Genomic DNA, 19,642 nt, shown 5'->3' on the forward strand with positions numbered 1-19,642 from the left:
AGTATAAGGAAGAAATTTTTCACAATGAGGGTGGTGGAACCCTGGCACAGGTGGCCCAGAGAGGTGGTAGATGCTCCATCCCTGGAAACATTCCAGGTCAGGTTGGATGGGGCTCTGAGCAACCTGATCGAGTTGGGGATGTCCCTGTTCACTGCAGGGCGGTTGGACTAGATGACCTTTAAAGGTCCCTTCCAACCCCAAGATTCTATGATTTGCTAACTTCCAGTCAACTGGGACCTCCTAGGTTAGCCAGGACTGCTGATAAATGACTGAAAGGGGCTCTGTGAGCATTTCTGCCAGCTCCCTCAGTACCTTGGGAGGATCCCATCCAGCCTCATAGACTTGTGTGTGTCTTAAGTGGTATAGCAGGTTGCTAACCATTTCCCCTTGGATTATGGGGACTTCATTCTGCTCGCCATCCAGCTCAGGGGCCTGGGTACCTGCAGAACAATTGGTCTTAAGAAGGATGAAAACCAAGGGCTTATAAAACCATGTCTGAGACACAGACCTGGAATGCAGTGCCTTGGAATGGGAAGCCCTGGAGGAAAGACCTTGCTGAGAAGGCTGATGGTTAGGAGTCTTCAACCTGGAATTGGTGGGGACTAGGGAGCGTAACTGAGACAGAAGGAAAGGGAAGGAGAGATGATGTTACACCAACTGGGAATGGGAAGACAAATTCTGTAGCAAGCAAACAGCTTGTCAACATTCAGAAAAAGATGGCATAAGGGGAAGCACAGGTAATAATACTCCTCTCACTAGTATTATATATAACAAAATGCTGGACAGTAGTCAATAGTCATTATATCCCCATCCCAGGTAGTATTGCTGTCCCCAGTTAAACACAGGGAAACAAGGCAGAAGCTTCCTCAACTCACACAGGTAGCCAGTATCAGGCATATCCTAACCCCTCAATATTTGCCAGTCCCTAGCTGGACAATAAGTATATAACGCTAGCTGCTGCGATCTCACACACAGAGAGTTTGAAGATTCACTGCCTGCACCACAAGCCTGAGGGTAGAAAAAGATGGTCATGTATCCATGCAACCTTGGCCAATGTGACAGGACCGGGTTGGTACAGGGAAAGATGGAGACAGCTCTGCTCTAAAACTATACCGAGGGCAAGCAGCATTTGCATTAACAGTTAGATATGCAAATAAGCACATTGAAAATTAGTGACGGTTTACTGTTGTCATGGAGAGAAAAAAAAGGAACCTCCATTCTGGGTCAGACCCAAGCACTGCATTTTCTTTCCCTCATGGTAAATAAAACTGTAGACAGCACTGGAAAACCCAGGAGCCAACACTTCTCAACACAGCTCAACCTGGGACTGGAAAAGTTGAGACTTGGTGAGCAACATTAACCCAAATAAAAAACCTCCCTCCATTACCCCAAAAAGACAGGACCACGACAACTCTGTAGATCCCCCAGGAGCTGGGGGAAGGCAGATGTGGGGGAAACTGAGGGCAACATGATGCGTGAGGTACTCAACTCTGATTCCCTTGAAGCTACATGGGAAGATCTTGTCTGAATGGAAACACACACTTGGCTCGAAGCCTCTGTGCACCTTATAGTCTTCCCATCTCTTGTTAAATGATGGCTGCTAAGAGGGAAGAGGAGGCAATCTACCTATTTAGACTCAGCTTTCCCACCCTGGGGGTTTCTTCATAGCAGCAGCTGGCCAGAGCACTGCTTTTGTTCCAGCAGCCACAAAAAACACAGACACCCCCCACCTCAACCCCCCTAAAATCCCTCAGAAGAGCCAAGATAAGTTCATAATGGCAACCCTGACACAACCTTAACTATAGCATCCTGAATGGAAGGCGATAATCTGATCTGTGTGTGAACTAGCTCCCCTTGTCTCAATGGTATTTATCTTACTTTAACTCCTGTTACAAAAGGGTTGAGTCACATAGCAGAGCTAGCCAAGTAACAAAACTGCAAGGCTTGCTAAAATTTCAGATTCAAGGATAAACAGGCACAATCCTAAAACAGGTTAGAAGAGAGAGTCTCCACAGGAGCACTGGTAGCCAGACCTCTGAGCCTCTGGACAATGGTATTTTCTTCTGCGCTGCAGAGATTATCACAGCCCAGCGGAGGGGTGGGAGGGAGAGGGTGTAGAGCACAGGGCTCTGCCCTTCGGTTCATGGTAACACATATTACCCAGGGCCCAAGAAACCTGATCCCGTAGCAACCTCATGTATGGAAAGTGCCCCAATCAGATTTCACTGTGTCAGGAGAAGAACAGTATTTACTCTGCATACAGATTAGTCACAAAACTGGGTCACCACTTGCCTTTTCAGAGAAAGGAAAAAAAACAGCCAAAAACCAAGGCTTCTTTTTAGATCTTTTTGTGTCTTTCCCCGCTACTTTTAAAACTATGTGATGCAGTGTGGTCATTCACAGCTGTCTAAGCTGATCAAATGGCACCTGCGTGTGTAAGGTTAAAGCACATTACACTCACTAGGCTTGCATTTCTTAGAATTCAGCTCATTAGCTACTTACCGGTTCTTTTCTAGTTCATTGTGCGTAGACCTGGAAGATAAAACAGAAATTTGGATTAGCCACCTTTGACCTCTCAGCACCAAAGTTCAATCGCTGCAAGCTGTCCACAACCCCAGCGTAAAGCCAACCTACTACATACACGAAAATCTATGGCTATAACCTCAGCCTCCCTGCTGACAAGAGATTCCTCCCCTCCTAAATCTGTATTTACCTGCTGTGTGCAAAGCTGGTACTCTCACTGGTGCTACAGAAAATGTTCCCTAGAGACTTAAACACACACAAAATCCCAAAGAGAGGCAATGATTAGAACAGGGGACCAGTCAGCCATTTCCAGACTACTTCTGGCTCTGCTACCAACTCAGTACAGGACTGCAGTTACGTTTCTTTGTGCTTTACATTCTCCATTCACCCTGTAAAAATATCGGTATCATCTGCTAACACAGGAGCCCATGGAGTATTAATTTATGCACATCAAATACATGGGAACCTTCCAGCAGAACTGGCTCTGTAAGGACAAGCCCTGGAGCCCTTCAGCAGTCACATGCTAGATTTAGCAAACTTAGTAGAAGCACAGACGGCTAGCATTTGGGCACGAAGCGGGATGGCCAGGACTGCCATGTTTGCAAACATCAGCAGCACCGAGTAGCTCTTTTAGGATGCCTGGAAACCCCTCAGGGACTGAAACAGCACTGCCACAGCACTAGCTTGCCGCGAAGGAAGTGACCCATAGTGGCACAGCGACCACTTGACAAAGGAGGGGGCTTTGTCTTTATACCTGCCTGCCACACCAAGCATGCTGCCAGCAGTCCCTAATTTAGAGCTCACAGCTTGAAAATGAGACCAACTAGAAACAAAAGGGAAACAGGCAAGTTAATTCTCCTTGCCCCTGTGATGACAGCATGAGTGGTAAAAAAAGCTTAAATCTTTTCAGGATTTCTAATCTAACGATGTTATTAATAACCCAGGTAAGGTTGTTAAAGATTATTTAAAAAGGATAGCCATTTATCCAACATTTCTCTTTTAACAGCAGGTCACCTTAAAATAAGAATAAAAGGAGCCCAAGAGCTTAATAAAAAGGATCTATTTTCTGTAATTTGGCATCGCATTTCTTCCGGAGCTCTGAGAAGATTATCCTCTATCCCCCATCTGGAGAATCCCACAGAGAATTCTACAATTAGGGAACTGAATGGAGGATGTGCTCTGAGGGAAACCCTGCCATAATTAAATGCTTCTCCAAAAAAAAGGGAGGAGGAGCGCTTAACAGGTGTTAGAACCTCATTGAAGATGACGAATAAACCACGGTCATCTGAGAAAAACAAGGTAAATGAGTCTTAGCTAGCCATGGCTGAGAGCTGCGGGTGGCCAGAGGAAAAACAAAATGTTACCGTATGTCTGTGCAAGGTACCCTGCGCCAGCAGGATATGGGATACCCTAAAGGCAAGACACACTATAGCCAAGCTCCTGAAGTAGAGGGAGTGCCCAAAGCAAATCCTTCCCTCCCAAAATAAGAGGATCGCTGAAGTCTGGTTCCCAGGAATCAGAGACATGAACACAATATTTAGTCCAGAAATCTCCCAAACCAAACCCCATTCCTCAGAGTCTAAACCAGCAAAATCCATTTGTCCAGACAACTTGGATGCAAATTAACCCACCAGGGCTGAGCTGAGGCCCTTTAAAGCCACTGCCCGTATGTTCTTTGGAACATGGTTATTGTTCTTATTTACTGTATGTTCCTGCCAGAGACTTTGCACTCTTCTTGGCTATGACATTAGCAGTTATAAAGCCAGAGATATGCAATGCCTTGAATTCCTATATTATATCGAGCCAATTATCAAGGCCAGCACTGAAAGAACAAAGTTTGGCCCACTGCTGTGAACAAAATTAAAACAGCAGGTTCTCCCTACTCCTCTCACACAGGAGACTCTTTATTACCTATCTGCCTTCTGAAGAACAAGACAACTGAGAGGGGTCACAGGCTTTTCACCAAGTCAGGAAATTTATGCTGTGAGTTCTAACCATATTGGTGGCAAGGAAAAAAACAAACCCCAACTCCCTCCAACACTTTCCCGCTGAAGCTGAATGCAAAGGAAAGAATCTCAGCAATGCTGAATGAATCCTATGGGGATGTTACTTCTCCTACCTGCCTATGCTTTGCTTAGTCTTACTGGGGACATTAGGGAAAATTAAAATTTTTCCAATCACCTAAATTCAGGAAAAAAAACCCAGCACCCCACTACCACCATTCACTAACTCATCTTTTCTGTGCCAGTTTCCCTTTACTTGGACAATGGATACAGGAAAAAAAAAAATCTCTCCTCTGTTCATAATTAATTTCATTTTCTGTAGCTCCTGATCTAGAGATTAATTTTCCCCCCTCATCTTTGGGCTGCACACATTACTAAGATTTATTTGGAGTTAAACAAGGACAACGCTGTCAGTGAAGTGGAAAAAAGTACAGAAACCTCTATTGATACTACATTCAGGAAAAAAAAATTTAAATAGTACAGAAACAAATGCAACTGGACCTCTTTAACTGAGCTGGTCTTATCATCAGCTGAGAACCTAGAGAGTAACACCAGACTGAAATCAAAGCTGGATCCTCGTATGCCATGGCCAGCTTTTTGATGGGTACAGGATGAACATCACGGCTGTAAACTTTTGCAGCACTCGGGGAACATTTCAGGGTTACTTGTAACGCTCTGCATTTACAACAGCAAGGAACTGGGCATTCAGTGTGATGTTGCTTTGCTGCTGTTGATAGTCGCAGCCTGTGTCACCCAGTGAAATAAGGACACTGCACTGAGCATGGACCACAAACCAGAGGAACACACATCCCCGCTGGCCGGCGGGCAGGGCGAGCAGGACCTTGCCCCCACCTACAAAGCTGAAACCACAGCCATGTGCATAGGGACACGTTCGGAGGGGAAAACAAAAGCCCAAGCACACATACCAGCACTGCTCGAAACCTCAGTTGCAATTTAAAAGCAGCTCAAGCACAAACTGTCTGCAGGGTTCTCATTTAAAAGTCATGTTTCTATAGCAGTCAGTTCTTTAACAATAAATTTAAAACATCCAAACTGATAACTACCCCTAAAAACTGAAGGGATGTTATATAAGGAGGAGGATCCTGCTGACTACATTTTGAAAACAGCTTGGGAAAAGATCAAGAAAGAGTTTTAGAAGCTTAACATAAAGGAGCCAAGCAAACAACAACAAAAAACAGCAGAGCAGTCGCCATCACGGTTTTAAACAATAAAAAGCTGGAAGGGGAAAAACTGAAGTTTATCCCTCTTTACCCCAGGTACCTGAAACAGCATATAAAATAGGAAGAAACAGGGAAGCAGCAACTGTCAGTCACTTTAAATTAAGGTCAGATGCAACAACCTTTTTGTGCCAGTAGCTGTGATTCTACCCGCAACCTTGCTATCCAACACTGTAACAAGGTGTTGCCGAAACATTAAGCTATACTGAATTCCCTCAGCGAATGAGACATTGTAAATAATTTACTACTTTATTCCATTTTCTTTATTTAAATAAAATCCTTCCTACCTTAATAGAGGCAGCCAAACTTTCCCTGAGCATTGGTAAGCCAACAAAACAAACTGCGTCAGGGAGGAACAAGCTCTAAAGAGCACTGAATTCATTTGTCATTGGGTTTTTTACTGTAATTAAAATCACAAAGCTGCCACATGACATTAAATAGAGCTGACCTTTCTGGTTTACACATTTAATATTGATAAATAGCCCAATGAATGCATTTGCAGCATATCTGCATTTTGGTTTGACTTCTCAGTGAGGTAACTATTTTCTTCTGGGAAAACAGTCCTCGTCTTATGCGATATGCAGGTGGCATCTCCTAGTACCCGGAGATGGTATCTGTATCTGGCACCAGCTCCTGGCTCCAGAGGAGCCCAGGACTCCAAAAGTTTCATTTCCATCACAACAGAGATACCTGTGCTCAAGAGACACTGCTGACCATATATACTGCTTGAAGGGGGTAAGGGGGAGTAGAAATCACCTCTTCCAATACAAGTCCTTAATGCCAAAACAGAGACAGTGCTTCTCCTCCAAATTCTCTCACCCCACTCTGCTTTGGCAAGAGATTAATCATGAAAGAAATACTCCATCAGCTTGTGCAAACTAAGGCATAGCTACCTGATTTAGCAAAACATCAAGAACATCCATCCACAGACCAGGCCAACTGCTTTCTGTCTTACTTCACTCAGGTTCAGCCACCTCTGCTGCTTATGCATCATCACACCACATACAATCTCATTCTTCTTCATTTTACAGACCTTCCCCACCTTCTTGCTCTATTGACATCCATTCACTTGGCCACCAAATTCCCCTGCAGGAAATGCCTTCTTCCATTCCCCAAGCCAAGATTAACCACCCTTCTGGAACCAGTGAACTACACTACTGCTTTCCCTTTTACGCAAGTTCTTCCTCAGAAATGATTCCTATTGGAAACAGACAAATGACAAAACAAAACAAACGAAAAGGAAGGGTGATCAACAGCTTTTTTCAATTTTAAATCCACCTGTGTTCACAAAACAAAATTTACTGGAAGAACCCCAGTGTTTTGCCAGGGTTTCAAGTAGCAGTGGATCAACACAATAACCAGTCTATGAAATCAACTGCACAAGCCATAGTCTGGGAAGCCTATGGAGAACCTCCACCAGTAGCAGCGTGTGAGGCTTTCAGCCCAATGGTAAGACAAACGATAGCTGCACAAGAGTTACATCCTCCTGCCCAGATGGAGATGCTCAAGGGCTGAGTTTCCAAGGGAGTTGTGAACCCACCTCACCTCTGGGAGACCCAGTAGCCTGGCTCTCGGAGGGCTGCATAGGAGCTTATGGTACTTGATGCTGCCAAGAGCTCCTACGGTGAGGGGTGGGATGCAGCTGAACAGGAGATAGCATAGCTGGAGAAGAAGTCCCTTCTGCTGCTGTCCTTACACCCTTTGCAAGTGCCAGCCTCAAGTCCAACAAGAGCCTCAACTCAGCCTTGCACATCAATAAATCTAACAAAACATTTCCTTCCAGGCAATACTAGAGACAGAAGTTACTTAGCCACTACTATCCCATGATCCCCCTATACTGCCTAGCCTTGGGGTCCAGAATAAATGCTTCTCCATGAGGAGCTGAAGTGAGAAGACGGAACAGACTGTTTCACCTTCTCACTGACGTCAGTGGAGATGCACCAGATTAACCTGGCCCCAAACTCTGGCTAGTTTTTCTGTCGCTCTTAGACGGACATGGTATCAGATTCCTCCCAAGGCTCTGATCAAAGCTCTTTTCCCAGGATCAAGCCAGACCCTTTCCAAAGTTCACATTCTCCGTCTCCAACAGAGAAGGGGACGCAGCCGTACTGGCATCTGTTCATATTTATTCATCTTTGGAAAAGCAGAAATGGCCCCACAGTCTGTTTCCAGCTCAAGAAGAGGAAAAGAGTCCCTTCGTGCGGTTCACAACTGCAGAAAGTCACCTACTCCTGGGTTTCTACACCATATCCTAAAAGCCTCTGCAACACTCAGTCAAAAACAACTTTAAAAGGTACACTGCACACATCCCTTGAAAAAGTAAATGTCTTCCAAGCCACCTACAGTATTTACACAAGCCCCCTCAGTTTGGTACCTGCTCCTCAAAATCATGATTTGTTTGCAACGCTTTGGAAATTAACTCTTCTCTAACACTTCTTATGCAGGGGGGGACAACACCAGCAAACAGAAAAACTAAATTATTTTCCTAAGCTCACACAGGAAGCCTGTGGCAGAGGAGGGTTCTTAACTCAGGTTCCCTGAACCCTACGATGAGGCTTGCATTGTTTGGTTGCTGTTCTCAGGCATCCTAGAGAGACGTCAAACAAGGACATTTGTGCCACCTGATTCTTGGGTCAAATACAAAAAAATTACATAATCATTGTAAGCTGCAAGTGGGGAAAAAAAACCCCAACCAACAACAACCCAAACCTAAACCAGCCCTCATGTCTCGTCCACTGGCTGCCAGCCCTACTCTCAGACACCACTGTACAAGTTGCCAGAGAAGAATCTAAAATGGGAGCCAAGAGCAAAGTAGCAGTAGTTTACCGATAAAACTCATCCGATGGACACATCGGGCATAACCCTCAGGTGGGTAAGGAACTGCAGCCACAATCCCAAAGCAACCTGTTCTGTTTGTGCGTGTTCTGCTTTTTCAGCACATGGGGGGAAAGACCAGGGAGACAGCTCTTCCCTACTGAGCACCACAAGTCTCTTCTAGTCCCTGAGCTGAGCTCCCCAAAACCAGAGCAACACCCCGATAAGCAGCACAAGGTGGCACTCTGCAGGGGAAGGGTTTTCCAAGCCAGGCCACACAACAGCAAGAATGTTGTTTTGCATTCACTGCTGCAAACTGGGGCCAGCAAAGAAGTCCCCAGCTGGCTTCCCTCCCCACTGTAGAGGCTGGGAGTAAGCGTGCTGGTGTAGGCCTTCTCCTGTGCCACCTGAGACCCTACATGCAGAGGCCAGTCCTAGCCCCAAGTGCTAAGAGAAAACCACCCCATCGCATACACCCTCTCACACAGGGCCCTGCATGACCAAGAGGAACCGGGTTTGCTGAACAAGCAGCTATTCAATATTTTGTTTTCTCCTCATTGTTCAACGTGTGGCCTCAAGCCAAGCCCTGCTCTGAATACAGAACCGGTGGTTTCCTTACAGGCTTTTCAACAGGCTCACCGAGAGCTGTGGCTCGGCAGTTCACAAGCATGTTTATTGTCAAGCATCCTCGCTTTCCAAATTGGAAGCTAAGGAACAGGGAAACCAGAGTTGCAGCTTCTCGTCCCTCCGGGTGCCTCTATGAAGACCCCCAAGGGCCTGATTTTCTGGGCTACTTTATACGTTGAAAGCACAACTCTCACTGATGCCCCTTGCGGCTGCATCATCAGCACTTCTGCAGCTCAGACCCCAGGCTCATACCTTGGAAAATCACAACATGAGCAACAGACCATAGACTTCTCCTGTGACAAGCTGGGCTGAAAGGAACTTGCTGAATGTACACAGGGCTGCTGACAGGGGCCAGAAGTAAAGTGAGTTCTCCAATGTGCTATTCACTGCTCCATTTGTCTGCCTTCTAACTTCAAGGACAAGTGAGCAAATGTCCTACAGAAACCACCTCCTTCCCTTCCCAGCCCACAGTTAACCATATCAGAAGTGGCTGGTGCACACAGATCAGACACAAAGGCTGACACATGTTCATTTTGGGACATATCTTAGCTATTTCAGTAGAGAAACTCGAGCTCACCTCCCTTGGACATGCAGCAGCCATAATGATTTACAATTTGGCCAAATTCAGGTCAGGAAAAAGTTTATTACTTGCCTTCACCAAGGCAAACTTTCTGTCTATGATTCATGATGCAAGGGAGTTTGAGGTTCTTGTAGACAGATTCTTGACCTTTTTTTTTTTTTTACTACACTGACAAACCCATGCTTTTAAGGACCTGGTGAGGAGAAATGTCAGGTGGCGTCACCATGGCACCTCCAAGCTTCCCCATGAACAGAGAAGGGCACAGCACAGAATGAGGACAACAACATACAGACACTTCCTCATGCTAATGTTGGGTGCACACTGTCCCCCGAGTCTCTTCCAAGTGCCACCTGGGAAGGACAACCTCCCTACGCAACCATCATAAACAGACTATTTGAAGCAAAACAAATTATTTAAGTAGAATGAGGCACAGACTTTATCCATCCCATGCTAACACATTAATATTTCTGTTAACAAAATTTTCTCTGTTGAATATTCAAGTGTATTGCAGAGCAGGGTAAGGCCTGACATGGAAGAAAGCTCTATGTGGTCCCTGCCCCGCTGACTTCCAGAAGGCTCCATGAGTCTCACTGCATGGTCAGGGATTCGGTCTCTTCCAAGGCCACACCAGAACCAGTATCATAGTTGCTGGTACTTGCATGGCAGACAGATTACAGTGATACACAGAAAGAGAATAAAGACACAGGAGGCAATTTTCAAATCTACCTAGAAAACTTAGAATCCTAGGTCTCATCTTCTTTCAAACAGCCACAAGTTCCAAAACACCGACTCTGCTTCCTGAAAACAGTATTAGAGAAGTGTGTGCACTACCCCAACGTACAGATGGTGGGAACCACATAATGTACAGATGGTAGGACCCATGTAGGTCATCTGACGTGCCCAGATCTTGCAGACTTTCGGCAGCAGACTCGGGAAATGATCCAAGGGCCCAGCATGCCAGCCCTTTGCCCTATACCATGCTTCTTCCCACACATAACATTACCCTTTTGAGGAAGATGGTCATATCCAGAAATAGCCTCAGCAATGTCATCTGCAAAGCAACAGTCTGTTTGCAGCACATGTACTTCTCTGCAACACGCATCTTCTGACCTAAAGAAACTGCCTTCAGATGCACTGGGGAAAAGGAGGCTTTTTGAGTAAATGCCACCTGATTGAAACACACTTTGTTTGAAAAGAAACTGATGGCATTTGTATGGCTGTGGGCCAGGCCAGACTTTCTTCGCTCCTATTTAGACTTGTTAGCTATCTCTCATGTTACAACTATATTGCTGCAATACCATGCCTGGAGATGAAGGGAGGGGACATATACTTGAAAACAGGAAAATACATTGACACTACTGTTAGCTACAGGCTGTATTAGGAAAACTGAGGCACAAAGACTTACACAGGCTGTAAGAAAATCAGGGAAAAAAAACCCAGATGTCCTGATGTCAACTCGGACTCATCTATCATCTGGGAGATCCATGAAAAAGAAAGGCTGAGAAAAACAGAAGAGCTCTGATTTCTTCTGTTCTTACAGTTCTGGCTCACAAGCAGCAGCAACTAACGTGAAGGCAGCAAGGTGGCTACCTGCCACTGCTCCTAGATGGCCAAGCTACTTGTGAAGCAGTTCATGAACTGCTGCAGTTTGTAGCCTAACTGTTAAAGGCAAACCAGAACTGGTGCCATGCTACCCAAGCACCTGGGCAATGACGACTGGAGTAATAATCTCAACAGCAATCCCAGCATCATCTGTCCCTTCCCATAACTTCTCCCTTCTTGATGGTGTAACAGATGGAAGGAGGTAAATGAGAAGAGTTCAGCAAATAATCAACTTATTTATGCAAAGGAACTTTAATCAAAACTGAGGTAAAAGAATTTCTCTTAGTCCACATGCCTGCTTGTCACAGAGCAAGCAGCAAGGTATAAACAAGTAATTAAGATAATGTTGGAAATAATCTAGGCTACTTCAAACTGGATTCATAAAGCAACTGAAATCACTTTCATATCACAGAATGGAAGTACAGTAGGGAGCATAGAAATGAGAGATGGGAATATATCCAGCAGGATGGAAAAAGCAGGCCTGTTCCCTCAGAGCTGATCAACAAGGCCAGTGTCTCACAGAGAAGAGATCCAGGCAAAGGCCAGCCAAGTGCACAGCCCCAGAGACCCACAGCCTCTGATCAAGAGAGCTCAAAATAGTCAACAAAAACAAATCCTATCTTTGTTGGTTCAAAAGGGGTAGGGAGTAGGAGCCAACACTCAAGAGGAGAACAAACAGAAGCCAGTCTTTGAATTTGGGCAGAAGTTTGTCAGGAGGTATCAGGAGATTATCAACAGCAGGAACTCAAAGACAATTCAGCAGCATGACATGGACTGGTCTGTTTGGGTCAGCAAGAGAAATGTATTTGAAAGCTCAACCACAAACAAGAAAGGAAAAAGTCAGTCTTGCCTACAAACAGGGGAGCAGGTGGAAACAACACTACAGGTGACCACCAATTCGCGGTCAATCAAAGGATCAGGTCAGGGTAAACAAAAGCACAAAGGATAAATCCCTGCATGTGTTGTGGATGAGACATTACATAGAGAAGATACAAAAAGGGTACAGATGTGGCAAGGGGCGGGGGAAGCCACACCACCTGACAAACAAGGAATACTACTTAAACCAGGGAACTGACTGTACACTGAATATAATGGGGAAAGAAAATGAGAGAATTCCAAAACAGATGACCAGGTTTGGCCCAAATATCCTCCCTATGATCCCAGGGCACCAAGTCTCTCTAGGAGCTGGGGCTAACAACCTTCATGTTTCAAAAGACCGTAAGCACCAAAACCTGAAGTTCCTTGTCACTGTGCCAGCACTGCTGTCGGTGAGGCACATCATCCCACAGCAGTTGCAGCACGGCTCTACCTGGCTAGAGTGCCGCAACATCAACAGCATGAGCCCTGACTAACAGCCCCACCGCTGCAGAACAGCACGCTCCTGTAGGGGCTTCCCCCAAATCTGGGAGGACCAAGGGATCACGAGCCTTCAGCCACAGAGCGCGACAATTCACGGCCGACAGATGCTGCAGCAGAGAATTACAGCTAAGTTGCAGATAACGACAACAACTGGGCCTGCTTCTAGTTTACACAAAGGCCTCTTCGCACAACTCTGACAGTCTAAAGAGACCACAAATTACATTTTACACCTACTGATGGTATCAAAATATAAATCAGCCCAGAATCATGGGTTTCTGCATAGACTCCCTGCCACACAGATCTCCCTATGCATGGCTATATTACTAATACAAAAACAATACTGACACAAAGGAAAGCAGGAATTTCAGCTCTGCAGGATCATCCCACTTGGAGGGCTATAAAATAAACAGATGATGAAGGGGTACACAGCAGGTTCCCCCATGGAAACTGCTACATCAGCCCTAGCACTTTTGGAGGCCTCATTCCTCCCTAAGGAGCAGGGCTTATGCTTCTCGTGCCATTTGCTGGGTTCACCCTCACTTTCTGTATTTTGCCTGGTAATCTGCCAGCTGCACTGCAAAGCCAAGCATCACCGAGAAGACACTGCATACAAAACCTCACCTACATGGGGTATATTTTTTTCCCCAAATCATTGGTAGGATCTCAGCTTCTAACGTAGATCAGCAGAGACAAGGAAAGGCACAACTTAGTGCCAGCAGGTTCACAAACTCCAGCATCACTACGACTTGGTTGTCTACACTTGCCGACTGCGTTGGGGCAAAGTACATCAAAGGAGCAGATGGGATGTGCTGAGGCTGAACGGAGCTATTTGGGTACGGCCCTACCTGCTAACCTGCTCTGATCAACTGTACTCCAGTACAAAGCTAAAGAAGATAGTAGGATTTTAATAAGGGATGATTCCACCTCTTGTGCATGGACTAGCAATCCATTTTTCCAGTCTAACACTCAAGCTGTCATTACACTTTCTCAAAAAGAAGTAGTCAAGCTCACACCTAACTATAGTCAACACTGCTGGCCAGTCCCTCTCAACATCTTCAACAGAGAAGCAATCCTTAACAGCTCAGCCTTGTCTAGTTTTCCTTTCTTGACAAATTAACTAGCATATTCATGTGTACTCTCCAACGCAAGGTAAGATCCCATCTCCAACAATTTCTAGACAAAATTTCAACAGCAGCATGAAGATTCCAGATAGTAATCACACTGTCTGTACATTATCAAAATAAATCAAAATGTGGCACAGCAAATCTTATCCATTCTCTGTTTTACACATGTGGATTCGTACTATAGGAAGCAAAGCCAAGTCCTGAGCCATGAATAGAGCTCCCTGGCACTACAAGGCTTGAGACAGAAAGCACAGTCTCTATCCACAGCATATTGCACAAGGGCCAGATTCTAACCCACCTACACACAGCGAGTCAAAACTCAACTCCCACTAGCTGTGGAGTAAGGTGTGATCCAGTGTGAGCACAACCAGCTAAAAAAAAAAAAAGGCCCTCAAACAAATAAACAAAGTATCATCCAAAACCAAACAACAACTGATAAGAGGCTAGGAAGCACAATAGGAAGCACAAAGCTGTCAACAAAAAGCTTCAGAGACCAGCTCCCTGGGATGTGAGAAAATGGTTAGGGGCTTTGTCCAGAAAAGTAGAACAACATGGGCTGACATAGCAATCTACTCTTTCAGGAATTTCTACCACAAGACAGGCAAACCACTCAGTCCCCTGTGCCTCCTCTCCCCCAGTAAAATCAGAATTACAGCACCGTCCTAACTGCAGAGGCTGTAGGAAGGACTGAAAATTGCCAGGTACTCAGTCATCAGTGCAAGGGGGAGTGGGGCAGGACAGTGAACCTCCTCTGATGGAAAAAATATAATATATTTAAAACTATCCTTAAGCAAATGTTCACCAACCCCTCTACTCCTCTCCTGCACAGTGAGGTACAGCTAGACAGCACTGCTGTGCTGGTAAATCAGGCTTTCTTGCACACCAGACAGCCAAGGTTGACTTGCAGCTACACACGCCACATCCTCTTAGCTTCTGCGCCCGTGTTTGTGAACCTGTGGCACATGAAGCCATCACCTGAGGCACATGACGTACCCAACACACAACTACCTGCCCCCATCCTTGCTCAGGGATGCAGTGAGCAAATTAAGCTGAAAGCCAAGAGTACCTGAGGGTTTCAATAGTACAGCCCCCAAACCTACCCTCAAAAACTAGCTTTAAAGGTTATGAGAGCAGAGGGCTACAGAGAAGATTCAGCACAAAATCAAGTGACGGGATTTGGAAGTGTGGGGAAAAAAGTTTCAAGTGGGGCAGAGAACAGCACAACAACAGAGAAAATGAGGAGCTGCATCTCTAGAGTAGCCAGAAGGGCAAAGAAACCCAGATTTTTAAGACACCATGTCCAAAATGCCTTACCATCATACCCATTACAGCTGCTGATTCCAAGCTCTGCAGGCAACCTGCTACTGGACTGTAGATGTCTGAAAGGCCCTTGGGAAGCAGCCTCAGACACAAGGGAGGATAATGGGAAGAGAGGAAAATGAAAGGAAAAAGAAACTGGACAGAGATCAAACCCTCCCCTGTGGAACTGAGCAATAGATTCTTTGAGTGCCCTTAACAACACGGGCCTCCGGGGAGAGCTGAGGGCTCCTAGCGCTGCTGGGAGGGTGCTTGGCATTTCCCCAGAATCAGACAAAAAAAATAACAGGCTTTTCTACATGCCCGAGAGTCTCAAAAAAACTCCCCAAAACACAAATAATATTGACAATATAATATTGTAATGTAATTTCAGATTCTGTTATAAATCTTAACTTCATTAAACTGATTGTATTATGGGGGGGAAAAAATCATTTAGCATCCCTGCTGTTTATTCTATTTCCTGCTGACACAACAATTGAAATTGATTGAAAAGTCTTCTCAATTATTTTCCAAAATATATAAATATCAAACCAGCCTAATCCTAACTAGCTACAATGAACATTTCAAATAAGTGGGTCTACTTAGAATTGCACATGTAGGGTCCGTAAGAGCAGTTCCCAGTGACACTGAATGCAAGTTAATGCACTCACAGAACTGGTACTCTCAGCATGGACTACTTCACTTCTCTAGCAAGTTTTTGGAACTTAAATTCTGTCCCAGACTTCAACCCAGTCTAAAAAACAGAAGATGTTTTTGTCAAAAGCAAATTCAAAAAGACGCAAAATTAAATTATAATTTAATACAGGTGGGTTAATTTGTTGTTTTTTTTGCTTTTAGCTATGTGTTAAATGGGATTTAAAAAAAAGTTTCCCTTGTTTATTATGAACTCCAGATCACAATGATTGTGATTCTCCACATATTCTTGCAGGTGGGTAATTTTCAGTACCTAAATATCCCTGACTAAAGCAAGACTACACGTTTTTAAACATATTCAGGTTTTAAATACAGCATGTAATAGTAGGTCTTTAAAATACCCATGCAAAACACTACACATACATATAATGTCCTGAGGATTGCAGAGGGGAATCCCTCTGCAGCAATCTGCATGCTCTCAGTTGCACAACTGAGACAAGCAAAGGAAGAGAGAACCTGAGCCAAGGCATCCTTATTTAAAAATGCATGATGTAAATTAGAAATAATGAAGCAATGTCTTCCCTCTTAGCCGCACACCTCTGTTTGAGTTAGAAAAAAAAAATTATTTTGCTGGGACTGGGAGACCGCTGTAGTTCTATAAGAATAAGATTTGCTCCACCATTGCCATCCAGAGCTGGGCTGTCTGTTCCTCAGAACTTTCTGGGTGTTTGTACCATGACAGCACAGAGCCTGCTGGGAAGAAATAGCTGTCATGTCTGGGGCTGCAAATGCTGAAGGGAAATACTTGGATTTAAACTATGAATTAAAGCACATCTAGGCTCTTTAAATACCCTGCGCCATAATCATGGATTATTTGGTTCAATAAAGACCATCAACACCACACACCTGGCAATTTCTAGAAGTGTATAAATAAAAAAAATTTTACAAACCCCAACAACTGCACTTTGCCAAGGTTGCTTGAGAGACATTTTTACAGGAGGCTTTTAAATGACAAAATCTGCACAAGATCTAAATGCATAATTTCTCTAGACTAATTAAACATTTTGAGACAAAAGTAATCTAAGAACATCTCTTGTCCATGCATGAAATGTAAGTTTTGTCCCTCATCAAGGGCTTGATATTTAATTCAAAGTCCATTCAAACTCCACTAGACAGAACTTACTGAATTGTCCCTTTGATTTTAACAGGAAGGAATGATAAAGAGCCTTCCTTAAGCAAGGCTGATGCTATACTCAGCGTCACACAAAACACACCGCAGTGAATTTGGAAGCACCCTGAACTTCACAGTTGTCACTTCCCAGCACTGCAGCCATCTGGAAGGCCTGCCATCTCCTACAGCAAGTGCAAGCTGCTACGACTTGCGCTGAAAGAAACTTCCATTTCCAACCGTGCATGTAAGGTCTGAGCTCCCCAAAAGAACGGCTCTGGTCTCTGCCTGGAGCAGACCTGACATTAGCCCCTGAGGCCTAAAAAAGCATGGGAGGCAACACACTCAACAGTGAGGGTAACACTCACTCTAAAGATTCTATTTGGGCTCAGTATTCCTTGGATAATGAAGGTTTTTAAGTAAGACTAGAAAGTATCCTTTCTGCTTCTGTTGCCTTTCCCCCCACATCAGTACATTCAGCCTAAGTGGCCCAGCAGGCTGGTCTCAGCACAGAAAGGTGCCCTGTGAGAGCTGTGCCTGGGGGCTCTGCGCACCCAGCCCCAGGGACCAGGAGTGCTCTGCATCCCTCTCTAGCCTACAGGCTGCCGCATTCGGTGCTAAGGAGCTCCTGAGGGGGATGTGCCTCCAGCCCTCCTCTGGAGAAGGGCAGGTTGCCATGACAAAGGCCTTTGAGAGGAAGAGGTGTGGGATGGAAAAATAGCATGCGAGAAACCTAGAGGGGAAAAATACAGATCTCAGTTCAGCATGTGCCATCATTTCCCAACACAAAGTCACTGGGATTTGGGACTTCGGTTCATGGTAAACAGTAAGGGGATACAACTGCCCTGAAATCAGGAGAGGCTGGATGAAAGAGGGAAGCAAACAGAACCATGCAGCATACAAAGAGCTCAGGATATGCTGATCCTGATGAAGAAAACTTCCCCACAGCAAGGTGTCCTAACATCACTTCACACAACCTTTATTATCAAACGCTGCCGAAGCAGAATCACTGCCAGCAAAGGCACCTTTCCCCTGGGCTTTCACAGGTCCTTCCCAATATCCTTAAGAATGCTTTAATCACCTGAGCCACCTGCCACCATTTTATGGATTGCACAGGCCTTGCTGCAGTAAAAGCTAGCTTGCAATTGCCTTTTCAAAATTATACGTTATGTTTCCAAAGTTTCTCTATCCCAGAAGGTCTCAACAAGGTCTGAACAATTCTACAGAAGGGAGCAAATGAAAACAAAAAAAACAGGAACAAGAGGGGAGAGGCAGATCCTACCACAGCGCCAAGTGATAGGCTTAATCCTGTTGTCTCTTCTAGATTTAAGAAATCAGAAAATATGGCATTGTATAATAAAAGAAATGTCAAAAACGTGGAGTTCTACAATTACCAAGCAATCAGAAAGCTGGGGAATCCCACTGCCCTGATAGGCAGAGTGAAAGACGGCTTCATTTTCCTGAACTGAATTTTTAACATGTTGTACATAGCAGCCAGTCATCTCCCTCTCTCCCATTTGTTGTAGGGGATCCATTTCAAAACATCATTTCCTTGCTTCAAATCATGCCTGTCATTACAATCCCAAAGCACTCAGGCTGCACGCACACTATCCCTTAAAAGCAGTGACTTCTGGGTTGGAAAGACATCAGCTGTATATAATGGGAATAGCTATTGCCTACCTACTCCCTGAACCCTCTGAACAGATCTCCCTATTCCCCTTCCTTCTGCAGCATCGGAGCCTTGGCACAGAGTCAGCTGGCAGTCCCGCTTCAGATACAGCTCCCCCATGTCCCCTCCACTCTCAGCGCTATGGATCCAGATTGTGCGTCCCAGCTCCGAATCCCCCTGCGCTCAGAATCTTCCCATCTTCGCTGCAGGGTAAGTTTCTCTCGTCTCCCTCCAGCTTTCTTCTCGAGCTTCTTCCTCCCAGCCAGCCCTGCACCTCATGCTTTCCTACCGCAGCGTACCTGTTGGCAATACTTGCATTGCTGCCACTGCCGCTGTGTTTCCTTGCCCGGCTCAACCTCCGCGTGGGCTTTGGGTCTTGTAGTCCAGGACTGGGAACTGAGGGGAAGGTCGAGGCATAGCCATGTTCGCACTCTGCAGGAGAATCAACAGGCAGGGCATAAAAAAAAGGGTCATTTAAAAAAAAAAAAAATTAGAAAAAAAAGAAAGAAGTCAGCAGGTAGGCCTCACCACTAACCCGGCAGCCTAGCTGGGGAGGCCCTTAACCACAACAGCTGAGGGAAATGACGGGTGATGTGTTCGGAGGGAAGTGGACTGGGAGGTGCAGAACGGAGGGGAAGGGGAGTGCAAAGATTCTGCCAACCTTGGAGGAAGGACAACACCACTCAAACACTGAAAACATCAAAAGACAAGACAGACCAGAGAGCGCCTCGTCTCTCTCTTCCTGTCCAAGCCACCTGTGCCGGACAAACCAGGCACACCTCGCTGTGCCCCCCGGGTCCTGCAGAACCAGAGGCACCCCCCTCCACCCCACTTGCCCGGTAGGAAACTTTCATATCAACCCCCACCTCTCCCCCCAGGAAAAGCGTTCACGTCCATCTCCCCCTCTCCGCAGGGGCCTTCCACCTCGGCCACCACCTCCAGGCAGACCTGTCGGCCCGTCCCTCACCAGACCCCCCGCCGTGGG

At 45.5% G+C, this 19,642-nt stretch overlaps 1 protein-coding gene across 1 annotated transcript in view; it reads right to left on the reverse strand.

The window, feature by feature from the left end:
* The window catches only part of MXI1 (MAX interactor 1, dimerization protein), a gene marked incomplete at its 5' end in the record, with an annotated part of 48,087 nt that extends 28,998 nt beyond the window's left edge, over window positions 1–19,089 (reverse strand). Inside the window, 2 exons of the mRNA XM_010288027.1 lie at window positions 2,503–2,532; window positions 18,957–19,089. Of these exons, the coding sequence (XP_010286329.1) occupies window positions 2,503–2,532; window positions 18,957–19,089 (163 nt within the window). The remainder of the gene's footprint in view (window positions 1–2,502; window positions 2,533–18,956) is intronic.
* Window positions 19,090–19,642: the final 553 nt, after the last annotated feature.

This window comes from Phaethon lepturus, unplaced genomic scaffold (assembly GCF_000687285.1).
Source record: "Phaethon lepturus isolate BGI_N335 unplaced genomic scaffold, ASM68728v1 scaffold3135, whole genome shotgun sequence".
In the NCBI taxonomy this organism is placed as follows: Eukaryota; Metazoa; Chordata; class Aves; order Phaethontiformes; family Phaethontidae; genus Phaethon; species Phaethon lepturus.